Genomic DNA, 24363 nt, shown 5'->3' with positions numbered 1-24363 from the left:
GGGTCAGGAAAGCTGGTAGCAGGGTCATGACCAAGAGTAAATTCCACACACTACAGAAAAAAATAGTTTCCCTGGGTCAAGGTTAAGATGAAGGGTCAAGCCTTGCAAGTAGGTAAAGGATAAAGGCAGTAGCAACAGAAGGGGTCCTGATTTACTTTCAACCTCTTAACTCATTGAATGAAGGCAGCCAGAGTAATTAAGATTTTCTCTTAATCTGTGTAGCTCTCAATGCCCTTTGAAGCGGTATGGGGGTGGAGGTGGGGGTGGGGAGATCCACCAGGCGGTCTGAAAGGAAACCCGTTAAAGTGAAACATTTAAAAAAGTGAAACACAGAGACTTAACATTTTATTTTAGTCTTGGGTCTTAGAATTTGAACATTTGGTAGAATAGGTAATATTTCTAAAGGAGGGTTTTGTTAGGTTAAATTTAAGATCAATGAGATAAGTTGGAATGAATTTATAGTCTAATAATGGATGTAATAGACTACAAACTAATAGTTTGTAACTGAATTACAGATAGTTGCAGACACATTGAATTTGTTCATTGAGATAAGAGATCATCCATATGTAATCAATTCCTACGGTCATTCTAGAGATTCTCTGCTGAGCCATCCATTTGTGGTAAGGATTGTCATGATTCCATAGGTTATGGGTTTACTTAGTGAGAACAAAAATGTAAAGATTATTACCTCGTGCTAATGGTGTACTTTTCTATGGTCCTTTTCAGTTTACAAGGGACTTTGATATGCAGAAGCTCACTCCAGTACCATTCAGATGGTAAATGACTTGTTAAAGTTCTCAGAAGTTATGAGATACAGGCCCCAAGACTTCTTGACTCTGAAGGCATTTGTCCTTATAATGGGCAAATCTTGGCCAAAGGAAAAAAATCTACCTTACCTAATGTTTTGCACCCTTTATGCCTTTCCTGTTCCTTACAACACATAAAGATGGAGGCAATGTTTAAAAAAAAAAATCCACTAGAATTAAAATTGGGTTTAGAACATACTTAATCTAAACTTTTTTTCTTTTTTTTTTTTAATTTATGAAAGAGAACCCTCCCCCTGCAACCAATTATTTTAGTCCCAGGGTTGGCAAACTTTGCTTGTAAAAGGCCTGATAGGAACTATTAGACTTGGCGGGCCATATGGTCTCTATTACAACTATTCCATTTTGCTGTTTTGGTGTGAAAGTAGCCATAGATGCTATGACAATGAATAGGTATGCTTGAGTTCCAGTACAACTGTATTTACGGATACTGAAATTTGAATTTCACATAATTTCCATGTCCCACAAAATAGTACTTAAAAATTTTTTTTTCAGTTAATTTAAAAGGTAGAAACCACTATGACCCCATGGACCATACCATAACAGGTGTCAGGCTGGACTTGGCCTGAAGACCTTAGTTTGTCAAGCCCTGGTTTAGACCGGGAGGGGTGTTGGGGAGGGGTGGGGAGTATGGAGTGGAAGTGGGGGGAGCAGAGGGGTGGGGGGTGGGGGGAAGGGAGGCTGCCACCTCTTGACTGTGAAAGGGCAGGAGGAAGGAAGAAGAGAGCAGTGTTGGGCACTTCAGTTGATGATTCTGTGGCTGAGACTGAGGTGGCTGGTTCCTCCTGGAAGTGTCTTTGTCTGACATTTTCCACTCATTTTAGTGAGATTTTGCTGACTCCACTTCATTTCCATGTCTCCTAGTGAGAAATCTTATGACTCGTGATCATGTGGTTTTAAACCAATGACAGGGAGACACTCAAGTGTGGACAGAGAGACGTTTCGATTTGTTCTCTAATTGTTTCCTGTGGGCAAATCACGGCCTATAGTTTGTCCCCAGGTGAGGTCAAGCTCTAGGTCAGCTGGTGTATGTCCCTCACAGTCTAGCCTAGAGCTAAATGGCCGACATTTATGAAATTACATGCTTGTTACAATTGGTGGGGTGGCAACTAGAAATCCTGTTCCCACTTTACAGATACTCAGAAGGGCTCAAGTCGCACTCTGTAGAGAGTAATGAATACATACTAGTAGGTCCGTGAAGATACATGCTGACTGTCCCAGATGATGGCTTTCCAGCCAGCATTCTGTCACCAAAGAACATCCAGAAACCCAGATTCTGAACTTCTTATTTCTCTTTTTCTTCTTCGTCTTTTTTTTTTTTTTTAAAATATGGAATGCGTCACAGCTTTGGATGTCGCCCATACCCAGGGGCCACGTGTGTCTTCTCTGTGTGGTTCCAAGTTGGAAGCCAGTCATAGAAACTGAGTTTCTCTAAAGCACTTTCATCCGGCTGATGCATATCTCTGCCCAGGAGACTTGTGGAGCTTTCCCTTCTGACAACGCTCAACCCACCATGAGAACAGTCTCTCTCAGAGAGCTGCTGGCGCTTTGCTGTTGGAAACTGGCAAGGACAGGACCCATTTAAATACTCAGAACCTCAGAAGTTTGGTTCACGGTTAGTCATTTCAAAGGGGCAGTTCCCTTGGCTTGCCTCTGCTCACAAGGCGGAGTTACTTAAACATTAATTCTAGATTGCCCCCTTCCTGTTGTTTTTTAGGCTTATTTTAGCTTTCCGGTTTTACCTTTCCCAGCCTGAGTCAATAGAGGTGGGTGTGGCCAGACTCAGGATGCTGGATGCTGAAGGTGGTTTGAACTCTTGCCTTCACAGCTTCTACCCTCATGAAGGGCTGGACAAGCTTGCCGCCATCCATTTACAAACCGGTGAATAGACAAGGCACGCGAGAGGCAAAAAATCACTTCTGGAGAAATTTGTTTAGGCTTGAGGCTAGCATACCAACCCAAGCATTAGTAAAATCCTATTTTCTATGGTGAAAAACTAATGCCTTGCTGTTGCCTAAGTGAGATCATGCCGGACCAAAATAGAATGCTAAAAAATGAAGCAACATAAACGGTTTTTATTAAGAAAGTAAATGCTTCTAAACCAGTAAAATAAAATAAAAAATTCAGATGTTAACCCTAAAATTACTATGATTAGTTAAATCCAGAGAGTTTATAAGGCTATAACTGAATACCCTGTATATTTTTAATTTACAAGTTTCAATAATGCGTTTAAATTGCTGTTTTCACCAACATTATATTCATTAATATATATTAATACTTTTTGCAGAAAAATGTAGCTGTTAGTAAAATGGAGACAGACACAGTTTTAAAAATGTTGAACTTCGGGGCGCCTGGGTGGCTCAGTGGGTTAAATCCTCTGCCTTCTGCTCAGGTCATGATCCCAGGGTCCTGGGATCCTGCTTCCTCCAATCTGCCTCTCTGCCTACTTGTGATCTCTGTCTGTCCAAAAAAAAAAGTTGAATTGCTAGGGCACCTGGGTGGCTCAGTTGTTAGGCACTTGCCTTCGGGCTGGGGTCGTCATCAAGCCCCCCATCAGCCCCGTATTGGGCTCCCTGCTCAGCGGGATGCCTGTGTCTCCCTTTTTCACTCCCCCTGCTTGTGTTCCCTCTTTCACTGTCTCTCTGTCAGATGAATAAATAAAATCTTTAAAAATAAAATAAAATGTTGAAATTCCATAGTTATTTATGTGAGAGACTCATACTGTATATGGGGGGGAGGGGAGAGAGAGGCCCCTTAAACTCAATTTATGCTTCTTAGTTTTGTTTTTTTTTTAAACTAGTATATCAAATCCCTATTATTTTAATGAAGTAGTATGGAGAACTGTAAAAATAATTACTTTTTTTTTTAAAGATTTTATTTATTTATTCGACAGAGAGAGATCACAAGTAGGCAGAGAGGCAGGCAGAGAGAGAGAGGAGGAAGCAGGCTCCCTGCTGAGCAGAGAGCCCGTTGTGGGACTCGATCCCAGGACCCTGAGATTATGACCTGAGCCGAAGGCAGCGGCTTAACCCACTGAGCCACCCAGGCGCCCCAAAATAATTACTTTTGATGCAAGTAAATAGATTAAATTTTTTTTCTTAGGATTTTATTTATTTATTTGACACAGAGAGAGAGATCACAAGTAAGCAGAGAGGCAGGTGGAGGGAGAGGGGGAAGCAGGCTCCCCGCCAAGCAGAGAGCCTGATGTGGGTCGCCATCCCAGGACCCTGAGATCATGACCTGAGCTGAACGCAGAGGCTTAACCCTCAGCACCTGGGCGCCTCATAAACTAAATTTTGATTAAGTCCATACAGTGTAGTCAGAGTTGATGGCAAAATAATGGGAATTGCTGATAACTCTCTAGTCCCTATCAGTTATGTTGTCATTTGGGTGGGGATGTGAGTGAAACTGGTTCATTACCGGTCAACTCTGACCAATTTTTTTCTACTAGGCTTTGCTGCAGTGTCCAGAAAAGGATACTGTGTCTTATTGGTATTAATCAGAGATAGAGAGCTGGGAGCATTTCCCTGCTTCTGATTTTCTTTGATCATGTGTTAGAAGGTCTGTTCACAGGTGTAACCTACCTGGCAGTAGTAGCCTTTCTCAGTGGCCTCATTCCTTCCTCCCCAAATGATTTCATCTGATTAGTGAGCATAGCAGAGGGGTTTGCTGGCTCCTCCTTTCCCCTTTCTTCTGGGAGTGGGCTACCACCAAGAAGCTGGCATCTCCCATCCTTTTAGAAGGGAATGCAGGTTATCTGAAGGAGGAGGCTGACCCCACTTAGATGTTACTTGGACTTGATAGGTCTGTCTAATACAGGAAAGTGTAATTATGAAACCTGCTATTCCACAGGTAATTAGATCTGTTCTCTGTATTCTCTTTAGGATTATATAGGTAATATTTTGGTCTCATCTCCCTTATTTTTCTGTCTCATTTTCCAGTAGGCTCAGAAATCAGGCTGGAAAGAAAAGTATTTATAACCCTGAGCCCTTGGAGCTCCAACAGAAGGGGCTCTCAGAGGCTCATTGGTAAAGACTAACCCCAATAATTTTCTTGAAGCTATATTTTGGTTTCGTTTCAGAATTACTTTTTTTGGACCCATAGAAAGATTGTTTTTAAGAACAACTATTAGCATTTGTAGAATGACTTACGATAATTTACATTACACACAAAGGGCTAGATGAGTACTTAATGTTTTAGAATAAGAAGGTGGTCTGCAGATCATGCTAGTTCCTTTCCTGATGCTGTATCAGTGGCTAAGTCCAGCTCTTAATGGACATCTTGCTTCAAAAGTATACAACCAGACGTAAGAGAATTGCTTTCCTGTCTTTTAGTCATCATATTAAAATAGGGAGGGAAATTATTTTTAAACATGCTCCCTTTCAATAGTCTTCATAGGATCTTCTGACCATCATTCAGACCTGAGGGATAAGTTGCATAAAGGGCTTGTCTAAGACAATAGCAACAACAATAAAAAAAAGAACTCAGTGACCAACCTAAGATGTTTACCAAGTCCTGGAAAACTGGGATGTTACCTGGGACATAAGACTTTCATTGCCAAGATGAGGAATAGTGGTGGTAAACCAAGACAACCTGCTTAGCCTGCAGGGCACACCTAGCACTGCGGCTGTTTCTTCCAGCTATGCCATTTCCTTCAGTACTGAGCATGCTGTTTGTAAAGGTCATGGCAAAACAAGCTGTCATCCCTGCAGTACTTGCTTATTGAGGCCCTGTGACAGTCAAGCTGAAGGCCTAATCTGTGTGCCCAGTTTTGACAGTAGTGACCACACTGATACTTCTTCCTCTTCTTTAACTCATTTCTGCTTTCTTCTTTGCAGGTCTGTGATTCTGACACCATGCTTGACCCTGCCTCCTCTGTGGAGATGGTGAAAGTTTTAGAAGAAGACCCCATGGTTGGAGGTGTCGGGGGAGATGTCCAGGTGCATATGGCTTCACTTCCCATACGCCTCCCTTTTAGATAACTCTTACACACTGATTCTTTGAATGTATATTCACTACACACCAAACTCTCTGCCAAATGTTGCCTTGGTGATAGAGACACATGAGTATGTGCCTTGGACCCACTTTATTGCCTCTTTTCTTTCCTTTTCTTTTTTTAAAAAAGATTTTATTTATTTGACAGAGATCACAGGTAGGCAGAGAGGCAGGCGGTGGGGGAGGGGGTGGACAGGACCCTGCTGAGCAGAGAGCTCGAGGTAGGGCTCGATCCCAGGACCCTGAGATCATGACCTGAGCCGAAGGCAGAGTCTTAACCCACTGAGCCACCCAGGCACCCCGTCTCTCTTTTCTACATTGAAAAAAAAAAGAGGATTTTTTTAGTGTTGTTGTTTAACCCTGGAATGTAACCCTTGTTAGGTATGGCTGATAAGTTATATAAGTTATATATAATTAATTTAAATGTGTAATGATCTCCATATCTTCTTGAACCATAACTTAGTGTTCTGGTAAAATCTGATGTTGGGGACACCTGGGTGGCTCAGTGGGTTAAAGCCTCTGCCTTCGGCTCATATCATGATCCTGGGATCCTGGGATCAAACCCCACATCGGGCTCTCTACTCAGCAGGGAGCTTGTTTTCTGCCTGCCTCTCTGCCTACTTGTGATCTCTGCCTGTCAAATAAATAAATAAAATCTTAAAAAAAAAAAAAATCTGATGTCAGAGTTCATTTAGTTGTGAAGGTAAAAAAAAATGGAAGTGCTGAGGATGGATTATATATTTATACCTATGTATTTAAAAGATAATATATGGTTGATTAAAAATTCAAATTGGAACACAAAGAAAAAAGAAATTGCAACTTAGATTTATACTGGTAAGAAAGGCAAAGGAACAAATAATTAAGTGGGTTTTCTGATTATGACTTATTTCCCACTTATAATTATTTATTTCCCATTATTTGCTAAAAATGGAGAAACCATTAAGTTGATATTAATGAAGGCAACTTGGAGTCTGTGGGATGGGAAATGCACATATATGTGAATATGTGATAACATGTGAAGATTAAAATGAGTGCTTTGCAAATGCGTGATCAAATTTTAGCAAAAGGTGAGAAGCCCATGCAAACTTAACTTTAAAAATTAGGTATTGTGTTGCTATATAACCCATTTTATACGTGCATGGAGATAATGAAGGCAAAGACAATGCCTAGAATAGACAAACAGCCTGGTGATAAAAGAGGAAGCATGCAAAATCCAGATGAGAACCGTGCAAAATTGAGATGGAGGAAAGAATTTAGAAATACTGCCAAGAAAAAGCTGATAACTTTCAATAGCCTTTACATAGAGCATTATTTCAGGACTTAAGTTTTGGGGAGAGGCCAGAACAAACAGTTTAATCACTGGCATTGCATAAAGGAGGACAAGAAGGAGAAAGAAAATTAAAGGAATTGAATGAGTTGGAAATTAACCAGAACAGGAGAGAATAGGGCTTAAAAACCTTCAAATCTTAGATGGTAGGAAAGAGTGGGAAAATTTAGGAACTGAGAACTAGAGCCTAAAAACACGCTCAATATCACAGCATAACAAGAACAACAACAACAAAAGCCCTGGGCAATAAAGAGGACAGCGTCATGTAGGAGAAAAACGGTTGCTCATCCAGGAGTCCCAACACAGGCACACAATTTATCAGATTAATCCAGTAACACAGAATCAGAGAAAATGAAAAACAATCATGTCAAAAATAAGAAGGATGCTGATACAGGAGGATCAAACAACAAACCTCACTTTAGGTAGTAATCTCGTGATGATGTGGATTTTGTTGGTATTTTAGTGGGGGCCTATGTTTTATTTATTTGTTTTTTTTTGTTTGTTTTGTTTTGTTTTTTTCTTCTTGCAGATTTTAAACAAGTACGATTCCTGGATCTCCTTCCTCAGCAGTGTGAGATACTGGATGGCTTTTAATATAGAAAGGGCCTGCCAGTCTTATTTTGGATGTGTCCAGTGCATTAGTGGACCTCTGGGGATGTACAGAAACTCCTTGCTGCATGAATTTGTGGAAGACTGGTACAATCAGGAATTTATGGGCAGCCAGTGTAGTTTTGGTGATGACCGGCATTTAACGAACCGAGTGCTGAGCCTGGGCTATGCAACAAAATACACAGCTCGATCCAAGTGCCTTACGGAGACACCGATAGAATATCTCAGATGGTTAAACCAGCAGACCCGTTGGAGCAAGTCATACTTCCGAGAGTGGCTGTACAATGCTATGTGGTTTCATAAACATCACTTGTGGATGACCTACGAGGCTGTGATCACTGGATTCTTCCCTTTCTTTCTCATTGCGACAGTCATCCAACTCTTCTACCGGGGTAAAATTTGGAACATCCTCCTCTTCTTGTTAACTGTCCAGTTAGTAGGTCTCATAAAATCGTCCTTTGCCAGCTGCCTTAGAGGAAATATTGTCATGGTCTTCATGTCCCTCTACTCAGTGTTATACATGTCAAGTTTACTTCCTGCCAAGATGTTTGCAATCGCAACAATAAACAAAGCTGGGTGGGGCACGTCTGGAAGGAAGACCATTGTTGTCAATTTCATAGGACTCATTCCAGTATCGGTGTGGTTTACAATCCTCCTGGGGGGTGTGATTTTCACCATTTATAAGGAATCTAAAAAGCCATTCTCAGAATCCAAGCAGACAGTTCTCATTGTTGGAACGTTGCTCTATGCGTGCTATTGGGTCATGCTTTTGACGCTTTATGTGGTTCTCATCAATAAATGTGGCAGGAGGAAGAAGGGACAACAGTATGACATGGTGCTCGATGTATGATCTTACGTTGTTTGACGTTTGCTGTCACATACGCAGACACACACAAAACCTTAGTTCCTCTTGGGACTGTACAGTATTGTGGCATCCAATAATGCCACCAAAGGAGACACATCACTGCTGCTGGGACTTGAACCAAGACATGTCTCTATGGGTTTATTTTGATTCAGCCAAAGGAAAACAAGACATCAATGAGAAGAAACTCAGATTTAACCTGTTATTTCTATGAAAATGGGAAGCATTCTTTGTTTATGCACTTTTTCCTTATGTACATCTGCCTAACAGTGTTTGCCCTATATACCTCACTAGCCATGCTTTATGTGGGTTATCATGGAAGAAAAGGATTTTGGAAACTCAAGGAAAAGTTCTTTCAACGTATACAACCTAACTTATGGACTGTGTCGATAGCTAATTTTTTTTTTTTCTTAGAAAGGATTTTCTGTTTAACTCTACCAAATGAGATGCCAAAGGAAATTTCAAAGGCCGTTGGCTGTGCTGTATTTTTATATAATTGTACTGTGTTTTAAAATTTTGTATGCCGATTTTTAAAACAAATTTTGCATATTCTATATTTTACTTCTCTGCCAAAATACACCTGTTCTTTTTTATTATTATTAAAATAGGTTCTGAAAAAATTCATACTTAAAAAAAAAAAAAATGACCCAAAATGTGAAGCGTGGTTGACTGATGTTGTTCATGATAGAAAGAATAAAATGTTTCTCTCTCTCTCTACCTTTTAACATGGAATAGTTTATTTCTGTGAAAAATATTTAAACTTGCAATATTTTAACTTTTTTTTTTTTTCATTTCTTTTAGAAAAGGCCTTCACACTTTGGGAGTAGAAATACATACTTAGGTGCATACACACAAAAGGAAATCATTGAAAATCAAGGCCAAAGGGGGTAGAAAAGTGCAATTTTTCATAAGATTCTTAAAAAAGTGGGGGGTAATGCTAGTCCTTGAAAGAAAACACTGGGCAAATATGGAGCTTCTGGCAGTGTTTTCTCAGGCTGAGTAAAAGGGAAAGTGGAAGAAATTACCTGTGTCATTTGGACAAGTACAATGCAGTTCATCGTTTGTTCTGTGGCCTGAATTCACCAGATCCTGTCGACAAACTGAACATAATTGACCTGTCTCTTTCAGCTTGCCAGTTCAGTTTCCATGTTACTAGGACTTTTACACGGGTGAGTTGGCTACAATTGATAAGTGTAAAAGCTTATAGATTACAAAATTGGCGCATTAAACTCATCATCCTCCTTCCCAGGGAGGATATTTTTTTCTGAATTCATACAGATAATCACTCCATTTGTCCGGTTACTGGCCTCCATAGATAGGTTTACATAATCAAAATAATACCCAGGTTTAAGAAGTGTATCAAGAATTGGCACATGAACAAATGAAGGAGCTAGGTTCCCTTAACCCAGCTAATTTCACTACTCTTAAGGGCCTCAGTTACCTGGTTTGACTTTTGATGTGACCCATCTTGCCTTGTAGCTGGTGCTGTGTAGACTTGTGTTAGAAACAATCAAACACACGAGTCGTTGCATAAAACATGTTGTGATGAAGTGGAGTGTGAATGTGGAGACGTGTTCAACCACGTGCTTCCTCTCCATGCAGACGCCCTGTTTCATCTATTCTGCCTAAGAAAAAGCTGCACATTCTACCTTTGGACTTCAAAAAGGTACATAACCATTCTGCAACTCAGACTCACGGATGGGAGAGTTTGTGGGAAACAGAGCACAGCATGCCAATAAATGAAACTAAAACTTGAGTTTGCCTTTTTAACTATTTATGTTCTAAGTTAAGCTTTGATAACTTTCAAATGTCAAATTCTCTCATTCTTTTAAGAGATTGAATTAATTGCCTGTATTTATTTTAGCAATTATTCAATGTATTTCCAGTATAGGATGTATAGTATAATTGATTTTTTGTAAATAAAATATTTTTGATAAGAGCATTGCCTTTTTTTCTAAGGGAAGGGTGCATTTCAAACAAAAGCTTTGTTTCCTGATTTGTAGCGGAATAGATTTTCAAGAATGGGGTATGCAGAAAACAAACAAACATGCCTGGTCAAAGATAATAAAAGTCACTTATATTACTAATCATGAAGCAGAAATCCCCTAAATTGGTGTGGTTTGGAAAGCTGGAAAACAGATACAGAGAAAGATTCAATTCATAAAAACTTTGCCTTTAATCTTAACCTTCTACTTCCCTTGGAAATAGCTCAACAACTTTCATTATAGTAATTTATCAGAGTGGGGGGGGATACATTTCCAGAAAAGTCATAATCAAGTTTGTTTAATTGTATTTATAAATAATAGCAATATCTTAAAGTAACTTCAAAACCAATAGAGAGCAATAATTAAATGAATTTGGGCATTTCCAAACAATGGAACATTATTACCCATTAAAATATCCTCAAGATACGAGAAGTTGGGCAAATGTTACACTGAAAATGTATAACCATTTTGTACAGTAACATCCCGATTTGTAAAAATACAGATGTTTAAATGTTGGTTATCTCTATTTTTAGGAATATCATGGTAATCCAATTTGCCACTCATCCCTCAAACATCTTATTTCCCAATTTTCTTTTATTATTTGGTTCCTAAGGCTCCCTTGTTACTTGGGTACAGTTAAATGATCTGTCTATAGACATAAATTATATACATACATACAAGAGCATATAACATATATAAACTATATGTATAAACAGTTTATGAATACACATACAGTAGTCACTGAATATTATTGCCATCTAGTGATGGTTCTAATCCCAATTGACTGATAAAGTCACTTGGTGCTTTTTAAAAGGTTGGCTAACTTCATGGAAAGGGCCAGTGTGTGTGTGCTCTAGGCTTTCCTGGCCATGTGGTCAGTCATGGGTCTACTCACTCTGCTCCTGCAGCACAAAAAGTGTCCACAGGCATTATACAAACGAATGTGTGTGCCCATGTTCCAATAACCCTTTACGGACATCGAAATTTGAATTTGTAATTTTCATGCATTATGAAATCTTTCATATTTTTTAGTCATTTAAGTATTTTAAAACCATACCAAGTTTATCTGCGTTACTCAGAAAGGCGATGACCCAGGTTTGGCCATGGCTTAATGGCCCTTGTTCTTTAGGAATCTGCTGATTTCTTTGTACCATTAAATACTCAAACCAACACCTAGTTTTTGCGCACCTACCAGGTATCAGGGACCGCCAGGAGCACCGTGTATAGACTGGCAGTTTTAGTTCTATCTGTCTGAAGAAGGGGTTCTACTATGATTGCTGTTTACGGGTGAGGAATCACAGGCTTAAAGATTAAGTTGGTACCTTGAGCTCAAACAGCTAGTAAATCGTGATGGGAATTAGGGGAAGGCATTCTGATGTCAGACTTAACCCTTTGAATAGGTCATTACTCAGTGTACCATTCGTGGTCCAGCAACACCAGCATCTCCTGGGCATTTGTTAGAAATGCAAAGGCATGACCCCACTCCAGACCCACCAAATCAAAATCCCAGGCTGGCCCCCAGGACTTGTTTAATGAAATCCCCCGGATGACTTCCTCACCCTGAATCTGAGAAGCGTTGCTCTAATCTAGTATCTTCTGTTTTCCTCAGACAAAGCATCGTCTCTGTGACAGCTGTCATTCAAATATTAGCATTTTCCTTTTGAGCTATTCAAATATGGATGTTGACAGACACCTGGTTTTAAGGAAGCATACTAAACACCTGTCTTGAGCAAGAAATCAAAAGGTAGATTCAAAGAACTTATAACTGAGTAAGAGGAATATGATAATTATACAAACATTCAGTGCAAAATGGAATAATAAAGGTGGGAAGAATGGCGTGGGGATATATAAGAAAGGAATGGAGTGGACGATTAGCTCTGTTAAGATGGCCGTCAAGGTGGTGTGGTTTGGGGGTGATTTCTTTAAGGAGGTACAGATTTTATGGGGACCTTCCAGATGAAAAGAATATGGGTGAAGTAATAAAGGTATGATTTTGGTATATGTTCTTTTCACAGAATTAACAAGTTTAATTAAGGTGGGGTTGGTTTTTAACCAAGAGGGCAGACTAAGCTATAGAAAGTACATTTGAGGGACACATGGATGGCTCAGGTGGTAGAGCACATGACTCTTGATCTCGGCATTGTGAGTTCGAGCCCCACATTGGGCATAGAGATTGCTTAAAAATAAAATCTTAAAAAAAAAAAAAAACCAATTGAAGGGTATCTTCCATAATCCAACTGGGAGAAGTACTAGAATGAGATGTTTCAATTTGATAGGGCACAGGGCATGTAGATAATTTTGAACGGGGTGCTAAAAATACCACAAACCAAACTACATGATGGAGGTTTGGATTTGAGTGTCCCACATAAACGAATATGATTTCGTTCAAGTTTGCTCTTCCAGGCACTTGACTGCTTTCATCCCATTCCCTCCAGCTCTCCCTCCAGTTGCCCAAACTCCATCTTCAGCTTCTTTTATATACCCTGTAACCAGCTGGTCACAACAACTGTTTGATTTCCTGCTTGCCATGACACTCAAATTCCTCTCTCACCCAAGTTAAGACAATCTCCATCTCTTACCTGAATGGTGAAGATACCTCCTAACTACCTCTTTTCCTCATTTCTGTTCCATCCAACGGATTCTCTACATTTCTGTTACAATTCTCCTTCTAAGACCTTACTCTGAATACAAAGGTTTAATTTCATCCCACTGTCAACAAGAGAAAACGATTCAATCTCTTCGAGAACCTTCAAGCCTAATGATTGATCTGTTTCTACCCTTTCTTGGCAGGCCTTAATCCTACTCTTTTTTTGCAGTCCTACTAAAGTAGATTGCTTTGCTCCCCCTTGCACACATTTTGCCCTTTACCTTAGTCAGCTTTCATTCCTGCAGAAATTCTCAGAAACCTCAACATGCTGATGATGTTTTATGAGTCTGCAAGGAAGGCCCATCACATACAGAAATTTCTACACTTAGACGACTAGGGTGTCTGTTCCACAAGGAAGTGAGGTCACATCTGGATTAACATTTTTATCCTGCAGAATTTGTGTAGGTAACACTAGTATATAATTCCTGACACCGCAAGTTGGAATTGTTTTCACTAAAATCTAGGAAAAACATGCAACGCTTAAGCTCCTTATTTCTTGAGTAATCAGCTCCAGGTGCAGAGACCATAGGAGTGAAGGCGGGGGGGGGAGCCTTCAGGTTCCTTCCGCTGGGCCTTTGAGCCACAGACACAGGCTCCTCTCAAGGAGCTCAGTTTGCCCATTTGCTGTCACAAAACTCTCCCCACTATGGCTTCAGCAAATCTAGGTGACTTGTTTCAGCTCTGTGGTTCAGGGCAATTGGGAGTTCAAACCTGGTATGTTGGGGAAATGTGCAAAGACTAGGTGAACATAACCTTTGAAACAACTTGGCATCGTATAGGGCACTGACTGAGAAGAAGCACAACTGTTTCACAAATTGAAGAAAAAGTTGCCTTTATCTTGGGTTGAGTTGGGTTGTCAAGTCGAAAAATCGAATACAATCATTTTTTAACTAGATCAGGAGAGGATCGCAATTGTACACATTCACTCAGAAAGAAGGGAGGCGGGAGCGTGTCATGTAAGGACACATCCCACTTTTCTAGAAAACACGTGATATGTCTCTTCCAGTAAAACCCAAAGAACACTGATGAAAGTTTAAAGGAAATAAAAATCTGGGAAGAAGGATTTCTGGGATCAAAGTTGAAGGGCTGTTTAAATGAAACTATCAGTATCATCAGTGCACAAAGGAACTTTGAAGTTCACAGGAGTCCAACTCAGCTGCCTCAAATCCTTGCTGGAATGAGTCAAGACCTAAAGAAAGAAAAAGAGAGCAAGGCTCCTTATCTCAAAGGAATCAACTGCAAACCAGTTGATTTTAGCACCGAGCTCAAGGTTGCACTGCTGGCTACAAACCCTGAGGCTAGCATCTGAGTCTCTTTTATCCAGATGTTTTGGCCTGCTTTATAATGCAGAAAACCTCAAATTAGCAATTTCTGGGCAGCTACTCTCTTAAATCTGACAGATTGAGGCTATGCTTAAATCCATTCCCCTCAAAAAGAGTTGTAAATTATAAGCTTTTCAGGTTTATGGGTCTTTGATATTTAGACTTTAAATAAAAAACCACCCCGGGCTGTCTACAACAATACCTGAAATTTTCAGTACCATGAAGAAATCTCATAACCTATCAAAAATGGATCTTCTAAGTTCTTGCCCCAAACAAATCATTGTCATACTACCCACTTTGGAAGTGCACAAGGCCAGAACAAGTTTGGAGGTCTCATTTATTTTATATCTGGGCTTTGGTTGGAGATTGACTTAAACTGGAAATTACCCCACTTCTTTGATCCTTCTTTTCCTCGTCTGAATAATAATGGAGATGCCACATCTCAAAGTTACTGTGCAATCAGGGTAGCCTATGCAATGTCCCTATGAAAGATATTTGCCACATAATAGAAGTTTAATAAAATTTTATTTTCTTTTCCCCCTCCTTCCTAAGCAACTAACCTCATTTATGTTCCTTTCTCCTTCTCCTTCTCCTTCATCTTCATCTTCGTCTTTGTTTTCGTCTTCATCTTTGTCTTCTTGCATTTGTTCCTTCTTTCTTAAAATTTCTTTCCGTAGCAATTTCTGGACCAAGGGCTGAGACATTTAACTCAAATACTGAGGAATTTTACTTCTTAGAAATGCATTTTATCCTAACTCCTCCCTCCTGCCCCAGGTTCATAATGTATTGTACAAATTACTATCACATGATGAGCTACCATTAGCTTCTCCAGGCCTGGGGAACTCAACAGCTGTAGTAAGGTATAAAACCCATTTATGCTGCTTTCACAGGTAATGTGTTTTGAGACCTTAACTTAACGGGAAGTCTAAGACCATCACAGCAATACCCCCATATGTGTCCAGTCCACAATTCATTCTACTTAAGGAAGTATAAGAGTTAAATTTTTTCAGATACCAGTGAAATGGAAGGGGACAGCAGTTTCTGGACCTGCCATGATTTCAGTCTTGCAAAAGGTACCAATTCCACCAGTTGTGTCCTTCAATGTACCTCAAAAATGCATTTTATTTTTTTTTAATTTTTTTAAAGATTTTATTTATTTATTTGATAGAGAAAGATCACAAGTAGGCAGAGAGGCAGGCAGAGAGAGGGGAGGAAGCAGGTTCCCTGCTGAGTAGAGAGCCCGATGCGGAACTCGATCCCAGGACCCTGAGATCATGACCAGAGCCGAAGGCAGAGGCTTTAACCCACTGAGCCACCCAGGTGCTCTCAAAAATGCATTTTAAATCACCGTTTTGGTGCCTTCTAATACATCCTGAAGATTTTTTTTTTTCTAGGAACAGGGGACCTTCTTTTCCTTTAGATACAAAGCAGATAAACTGTTATAATTTTTCTAGTAAGTTCTGTCTTCGAGAAGAGCACTTAATACAGTTTTGTGTCTGATAAATTAAATGTTCTGTAATGCCTAAAACATGGTGAGGGGGGGCAGTGGGAGCATGGAGTTGGCATCTGATGGGTTTGAGTCCTGGCTCTACCGTGTTCTGGTTGACTCTTAGCGAAAACCCCAATTTCTTCTTTTGTCAAAGTCTAAGAACTCCCCTGCTACAAAGCTCATAGGGCTGCTGACAGGCTCAATAAAAATAAAAGAAGGGAAAGGCCATTGGAAATTCAGAAAAATCCTTCAGATTTGAGTTCCTGTTATGAGTTCTGAGCATTAGGAGACATTCATATATGTACTGTGGCAGAAGTCAGATTAGGACCCCAACTCTTCATGGGTACTTATTGCAACCTCCTAGCCACATTGCCTACCATCTTGTCCCTAGTTTCACAGACATCCATCTTTCCCTCCACTCTTGCTCCTCTTCATTTTTCCATGGAATGGTCAGTGTGAGATCATGTCATTCACCTGTGTAGAAGCCTTCAAGTGTCTTCTTCTCTTGGGGATACCATGCTCCACAAGGTTCCACATGATTTGCCTTCTGTTTTCATGACCTCTGTGAAACTCCTATCTTTCTTCCTTATTACACAGTACACACTGGCACTCTTTCTGCTCCTCAGCCAAGACAAGCTTGTTTCTACTTCAGGATCACTACCTGTTGCTATTTATTTGCTATGTAGTTCACTTCCTCAGAGAGACCTTATCTCTAATAATCATGTTCCCTAAAGAGACATCCCCATTCCCTGGCACTTTCCAACATAGTATCCTGTGATTTTTCTCAACACAACTATCATTAATGTAAACAACAATACTTATTTATGTTTGCTTGGTTGTTGTCTCTCTCGGCACCTGGAGTATCAATAAAATCCAGAGAGCAGGGGGAATAGTCTAGATTTCAGAGCCTAGAACAGTGCTTGATAGATAGAATGTGCCCAACGAACATTACTGAATGCATGCAGGTCCAAAATAATGGGGCTAACGGTTCAACTTTTGTAAATTTTTTACCTGCCTACCCAAAATCAAATTTTGAAAAAGGATTTTCCTCTTCTCTGCTATTCATTTCCACAAATCAAGAACTTACTCAAGTGAGACCCAAGGAAATACTTAAAACTGTGTGACTTGGTTATATATAGACTGTGGATCCAAAATTGTTTTTATCCATGTTTTAATCAATATTGCATGAAAGTGTATTTAAGCACTCAAATCAGGGTTTTACATTTTTTTACTGTCTTTGATGGCTGGCAACATTTTTTTTTTTTTTTTTAATGTCTGGGTATCTGGAGAAGATAATTTTAGAAAGGGAAATACACTGATTCTGTGTGCATTGATGACCACAGCTATCTCTTGCCTAATTTTCAGCTCCACCTAGGGAAAGTCCCACCCAGCATTGCCAAGAATCTAGGCATTGGATGGCAATTTGGAACCAGTAATAATTTTCCACAAGTATATTTTTAGCAGAAGAAACAGCTAGAGATTAGAGAGTGTAAAGAGGGCTAAAAGCTTCCATTGACCTTTTGGGACCTTGACTGAGGCTGCTTATGTTACTGTGACCCCCTTAGATGGCCACTTTCCAAACCGTTCAGAACATTACTTCTGGGCATATAGAGCTGATATCTCACTGCATGGACAGACGCCCAGGCTGGACAAGGTCCAGTTAAGACAGCATCTCTGTTGGAATGATACTATCTGGCAAGGGACAAATCCAATGATGCCATAGGTATTATCTGTCTTTCCTTTCTATGCCTGAGTCATTTCCTTCATAGACCAGATAACAGGCAGTCTACAGAAATATTACTGGGTGAGAATTCATATATAAACACTGGAATATTTTTTCAGAGTTGATCTAGTCCAGCTGAACTTCTGGAGTCAGATGGATATGAGCCCCAGCTATAACCTCATTCTCTTTCTACTATCATGAATGAGAACATATGGACCAGTTGTTTTGTTTTGTTTTTACTCTAAACACACTGATAAAATATTTTCATTTTTTTCCTGTTTAAACTAAGTTGACAGGTGTGAATGGTACAGTTGGATGAAGACTTAGATTTGCAGTAAAAACAGTGGATAATCACTTTAATCATAGATAATCACTTTAATTCAACTGATCCCTATCCAAGACTAGTTCACCAGTCCTGATTAGTTCCCTCAACTTATTTCATCCTGTAAGGTCTATGTGAAGTAACAACCTCCTCTGCGAAGACTTTGGGTAGTGACAAAACAAGTCAGTGACCATTTTTTGTTTCCATATGGCACTTGTATTTTCCGTAATAATGTCCTTAATATACTACATTTAGTTATGTAAAAGTTTCTCTCTTCTTCTGTCTAACAGACTGTGATATGCACAAGGAGGAGGGCTATGTCTTACTCATCTTTGCAAACATATCTTGCCAACATGAAATGCTTATCAACTGAAGACTTTGCATTTGCTGATGAAGTGAGTAATAATTGATCAAGTGAGTGAATAAAAGTAATTTATCTTTAGTTTAGCAAAAAATACAGAACCCTTAAGCCAATGACAAGTAAATTTTGGTTGAGTGCTTACCAAATGACAGTTTTGAATATATGATTTCATTAACTCTAAACAAGCCTATAAATTAAATATTAATACCCTTCCATTCTTTAGTAAGGAAGATGTCAAGAAACAGGTTTGAGGGAGCGAGTGCCGACTTCAAGATCTAAGAAGAAGAAAAGTGTCTCACTTAAAAAGAATTTGTTCACTACGTGGCCAAACTTGTATTTTATTGAACTTAATTAATAGAAATCAAGCTAAGTGGCATCAACAGAGATATCCCTCAGAATAATGACATTTGCTGTTCAACTTTTTCATCTTCCATAAAAACCCTATTGTATAGATGAAAAATGTCGGACTCAGCAGTGTAAAAAACTTTTAAAAAGTCTATAATGAGGCAGAATTATTTTTTTTTAATTTTTATTTTTTATAAACATATGTTTTTTATCCCCAGGGGTACAGGTCTGTGAATCACCAGGTTTACACACTTCACAGCACTCACCAAAGCACATACCCTCCCCAGTGTCCATAATCCCACCCCCTTCTCCCAAACCCCCTCCCCCCAGCAACCCTCAGTTTGTTTTGTGAGATTAAGAGTTACTTATGGTTTGTCTCCCTCCCAATCCCATCTTGTTTCATTTATTCTTCTCCACTTAAGCCCCCATGTTGCATCACCACTTCCTCATATCAGGGAGATCATATGATAGTTGTCTTTCTCTGCTTGACTTATTTCGCTAAGCATGATACGCTCTAGTTCCATCCATGTTGTCGCAAATGGCAAGATTTCATTTCTTTTGATGGCTGCATAGTATTCCATTGTGTATATATACCACATCTTCTTTATCCATTCATCTGTTGATGGACATCTAAGTTCTTTCCATAGTTTGGCTATTGTGGACATTGCTGAGGCAGAATTAATTTTAAAAAGATTTTCTTCCTTCAAGTTTGATGCTCTCTCCAATTTCTCATAACCTCCTTACATTGTTCCCCCCCATAAATTCTAATAGCATTACATCAAGTCATATGTCAATAAACACATTTTTGGAAGGTGTTAAAATAACAGAGTCCATTTATGTTGCACCAATTACCAAAAGAAGAAAGGATATCTGTTTATCTAACAATACAGAGCTTAGAGAATCTAAAAGAATTTAAGATTGGAATGGTTAAAAACACTGGATTGGGCTAAAGGCATGAATTAGAATCCTGCTCTGCCATTCATAAGATGGGTAACCCTGGATAGGTTACACAGATTCAATGAGGCTATGTTTTCTCAGTTTTAACTAATCCTTCTCTTGAATGCAATAGAACATGACTGGCTAATCAGAGGAGAGAAAGAATGTACTGGAGTTTCTAATGAGGAAAGACCCAGAGAGTCAGGTAAAGAAGAGGGTAGGCACATAGTAGTTCTAGATAATTAAGGGAGAATTCTCTTCCTGATTCCTACTCTTTCCCATGCCCACCTCCCACATGGAGTGAGCTTCAGCCCAGGTTCTGTCTTTGTTTAAATTCTCACAAGGGAGATTCTGATTGGTCCACAAGTCTATTCTGATAGGTCCTATGACTACCCTTTGGCTAAGGTTGGACAGAACTCTTCAACAGCCATTGCCATTAATTCTATACACAGTAAAAAGGAGGTCATTCTCCAAAAGGTAACAGAAATCCTCTTACCCAAAAAACTCATGAGTCTGGCAAACAACAGACATCTATGTAACTCCTTCATGGGGTTATTCTGAAGATGGCAATGGAAGGACCAGAACTCAAAGGAGGGGAAGAGAAAGGCAGAGACCTTTGGTCTTCGAGTCACAGACTACTTGATTAACACCAGTATTAATGATTGGGGTTTCACAATTTTAGAATCAATTTTCAATACTTAAAATTTTAAAAAGTCCTACGTAATTGATCATTAGTTGGGGAATCAGGAATTGTAAGAACTTGGCCTTGCCTGCTATGTTTCTATATTTATAATACTTCCTCTGTGAGGTTAAGGAAGCTGCTTTGTAGAAGGGGGATACTAAAAAATGAATCGGAAACGTAATTACAGATCAAAAGAAACATCGGACATAGTCAAGCCCATCTTCCTCAGAGAGAAAAGCTGAAACTCACAAGAAAAAAGGGGCTTGTGGAGTGGGTTTTGAAGTCAGAGGTCTTTATCAGTTATATGGAGAACTGGGAACAAAAGGCCAAATGAATGAATGAGGTAACCTATAAAATCCCTCTTTCATACTGAGATTCTAGAAGTCAATGTGTGCCTGGCTGTTCTGTGGGTCTGAGTCATGATTTGTACATTTTGAAGATGAGCTCTATGTCAGGGGTCAGAACTCCAGAAGCAGTGTTCAAACATTACCACCACACCAGTTCCCAGAATAAAAAGCCAAACGGTCTGGACTACGAGCTGGGGAAAGGAAGTCCAGGAGAGAGATGGGGATCTGGTCTGAGGAAAGGACTAATGCTTTCTGACTTACCTTCTGCAGACGGGGGATTCATTTATTCAGAGCTCACTGCTTCGACAAAGAGGTTTCTTAAAGATGCCTCGCTCTCTGCCTTCATTTTTGGAAAGAAAAAAATTTAAAATAAATGAATAAATAAAGGATGCATATTCCGTGCATACAGCTTTTTGGAAGTTTAGCAGGGAACATGGCATTCTGGAACACATAAGTACCCCGAGCTCCCTGTAACAAAGAGGAAGGTCCCTGGCAACCAGCCCCCATGACAAAGCTTGTGCTCAAACTTTAGGGTCCCCTAGGGTTGGCGATGGTGGTTTTCATTTAGGTCTGGTTGGGCCCCCCAAGTAGAAGATTTCAAGACTGATTCTGATTCAACTCTGTCATGTAGTACTTGTGGTGCCAGATTTGAGAAGGAGGAAAAAAAAAAAGCAAAACAAAAAACACTCTCCAAGTCCAGAAAAGTTTGGCTCAAGACGGCCTATAATCAAAAAATAGCAAAGAGGAAAAGACTGTGTGTTTGTTCTTATAAAATATGGAGTCAGTGCTTTTAGTATCATCAGACTTCAGTGTCAGACCTCTGTCACAGCTGCGGCTAAATGCATCTGAGAAAGAACTGGAAGGTGAGTGCCTGCGATGGGATCCTTGTGCCTAGGGCATTTCCTTGCCTGACAAATCTGTGGATTTCAACAGCCCTGCTAATTACAGGGCCGGGCAGCCCAAGCCTTGGCTCTGATCGAGAGACCGGGTTCCACATTCAGTGTAGTAACTTAAGCCACCCTGGGTGTCCCAACTTCTGCTCTCAATCTACCCTCAGAACAGGCTGTCCTCGGGCTTCGTCTACGGAACCCAAGAGGAAAGGGAAGGCAAAGAGGAATTTTTGTGTGCATGCCTCTTGAAACTGCAGCCGAGTTCAGGCTTCAAAAGGCCAACGAGAGTTTCCCATTTCCCTGCTCCTGACCTTTCCCGCAATTTAATCTCTAGGATTTGAAGGGTTTTAAACCAGTGTGTCTCCACCCTGTTTGGAGGGTGTCATGGGAATCTCCAAACAGAGCCATATTTCACTTTTACTCCAGCCTGTGGGAATGTGGTGTGAGCCTTGATCAGCTGTGCCAGTCCTCAGCCCTTAGGTTTGCATGGCACCGTGCCAGCTCTCTGATGGCCAACGGCTTTTCGTGATTAAACTCAATTTAGCTGCGGAGCGTCGAGGTTTTGAATGCGAGTGGCCGAATCACATTGCCCGTGGTCAGATTTCAGTGCCACTATTTAAAAATGGCATCAGCTCTGTCTAGTCGAGTCTGTTCCTCCTTCTAAAAGAGAGAGATGAGAATAGCAAGCATTGGCTGAATTCTTACCCTGTGAACTATGTTCAAAGCACGATATGCTTCCAACTTATGTCATCTTCATAATATTCCTACAATGCAGGTGCTCTTATCATCATTGTCACCCTGGTTTATTGAGAATAACAGGGCACTGTGTGATTAAATAGGGCTCCTTGGGAGGCAGGTTTACACACAAGGGACAGGGCTTTAAACCTAGCAAGTTCAGCTCTGGTGACCCAGTGCCTACTTGCTATGCTGCATTGTTTCTCCAACTTTGCTGGAAAGGACCAGGACCTAAGTCAAAGGGTTCTGGTGATACGAAATGAGCCCTGTATAAACAGGTTGTAGCGCAGTGTCTGGACCATAGTAGACACTTTATAAATGCTAATGATTATTGATAATGATGATGGCAGCATGACGGTTATGGGAATGTGACAATGCTAACAATGGCGAAGTTTGAGAAAATGTATATCGGTCCTCCTCAACCACGTGTCACCTTCTTGAGGACAAGAATCCAGGACAGTAGAGTCCCTTATTCCCTTGAATGGGAGGAAAGGGAATGAAGCTTCCACCTCTTTAGAAAGAAAGCCCTACTGTCTTAAAATAAAATCCACCCCCCCCCAAAAAAAGGACTCCCACTTTCCCTGGGTTACTTCAAAAGGATGGGAAAGATGAAGGAAAGGAAAAGAATCAAAGCAAGAATTTCTCTGCCCTCCTTCCCCAAATCAGGCTCTCTCCTAGGTGACCGTGACCACAGATTTGTTGGGTGGATCTTATTTTACAATTTCACCAATTAAGACATTCGGGCATGAAAGAGGTTATGAATCCTGCTGCGAAACCTCACCCACACCCATGAACTTTGGGCCACAGTTCATCCTTGACCATGGTGCCATGCTGCTGTAGTGCACATCAGTCACTGTAGGTAGAAACTAACTGAAATAAACCTTACAGCATTCCCAAGGCAAGCAACATCCCTGACTTCACAGCATTCTGTCACGTGACAAATGTTTATTGAGCATCTTGTCGATGTAAAGTTTATGCTGCCTGATGGCTTCCGCCAGCCCTGCCACGGGCCATTCAGAAAGTGTCTTGTCGGGACGCCTGGGTGGCTCAGTTGGTTAACCGGCTGCCTTCGGCTCAGGTCATGATCCTTTTGTTCTGGGATCAAGTCCCACATCGGGCTCCTTGCTCTGCAGGGAACCTGCTTCTCCCTCTGACTTTGCCTGCCTCTCTCTCTGCCTGTGCTCACTCTCGCTTTCTCTGACAAATAAGTAAAAAAAAAAAAAAAAAAAAAAAGAAAGTGTCTTGTCAGTGGAAAGCAGAGCTCCAGAGCCATTAGAGCAGGAGGCAGCTGTCCAGAAAGATATTAAACAAGGACACAGACTCATAATTCCCGACAGTTGGGAATCTGTTGTTTTAAATACTCTTCAGCTCCTCTTTAGTTCTCTGTAGGCAAAAATAGCTCAGTTGCCAAGAAACCTATGTGTGGTGGTAACTTCGCACTAAACAGATGTATAAATCCATTGTTAAATGAAATTCTGAAAGATTGCTCTTTAAAGCTTTAACTTAATGTTTGTGCAATATAAGATGGATTCATCATTAACACCCTAAAAATATGTTTTCATGATTAAATAATGTGAATTAGGACAAGAACTTATTGGTCACAGAAAGATAGGGACTAAATACTATCAACCTTATCTCAGAGACTGGGTAGTCCAATGTAGGTTGAGAAAATTGTTTCTTGGGGCACCTGGGTGGCTCAGTCAGGTAAATGTCTGCCTTGGGCTCAGGTCATGATCCCAGGATCCTGGGATTGAGCCCTGCATGGGACTCCCTGCTCAGGGGGCACCCTGCTCCTCCCTATCCCTTTGAATTCCCCTAACTTGTGCTCTCTCTCTAAGAAATAAATAAAATCTTAAAAAAAAAGGAAAAAGGAAATTGTTCCTGAGGCAAAGCTGTCATATTTCTAAGTTGGCTAAACCCAAGGCACACATTTTATGGAAGTAATTGATTTTTAGAATCAGT

The 24363-nt window shown here is 40.3% G+C and overlaps 1 protein-coding gene and 1 long non-coding RNA gene across 2 annotated transcripts in view; both read left to right on the top strand.

Annotated features, from left to right (window-relative positions):
• HAS2 (hyaluronan synthase 2) overlaps positions 1–8943 on the top strand; it is a 32125-nt gene extending 23182 nt beyond the window's left edge. Inside the window, exons 3-4 of the mRNA XM_032316471.1 lie at positions 5663–5764; positions 7676–8943. Of these exons, the coding sequence (XP_032172362.1) occupies positions 5663–5764; positions 7676–8605 (1032 nt within the window). The 3' untranslated portion in view covers positions 8606–8943. The remainder of the gene's footprint in view (positions 1–5662; positions 5765–7675) is intronic.
• Positions 8944–21285: 12342 nt separating this feature from the next.
• The window catches only part of LOC116575350, a 37408-nt gene continuing 34330 nt past the window's right edge, over positions 21286–24363 (top strand). Inside the window, exon 1 of the long non-coding RNA XR_004279723.1 lies at positions 21286–21639. This is a non-coding gene — a long non-coding RNA (uncharacterized LOC116575350). The remainder of the gene's footprint in view (positions 21640–24363) is intronic.

The sequence above is a fragment of the Mustela erminea genome, chromosome 16 (assembly GCF_009829155.1).
Source record: "Mustela erminea isolate mMusErm1 chromosome 16, mMusErm1.Pri, whole genome shotgun sequence".
Lineage (NCBI taxonomy): Eukaryota > Metazoa > Chordata > Mammalia > Carnivora > Mustelidae > Mustela > Mustela erminea.
Note: the sequence above shows the minus strand (reverse complement) of the source record. Positions and strands in the feature narration are given on the sequence as shown.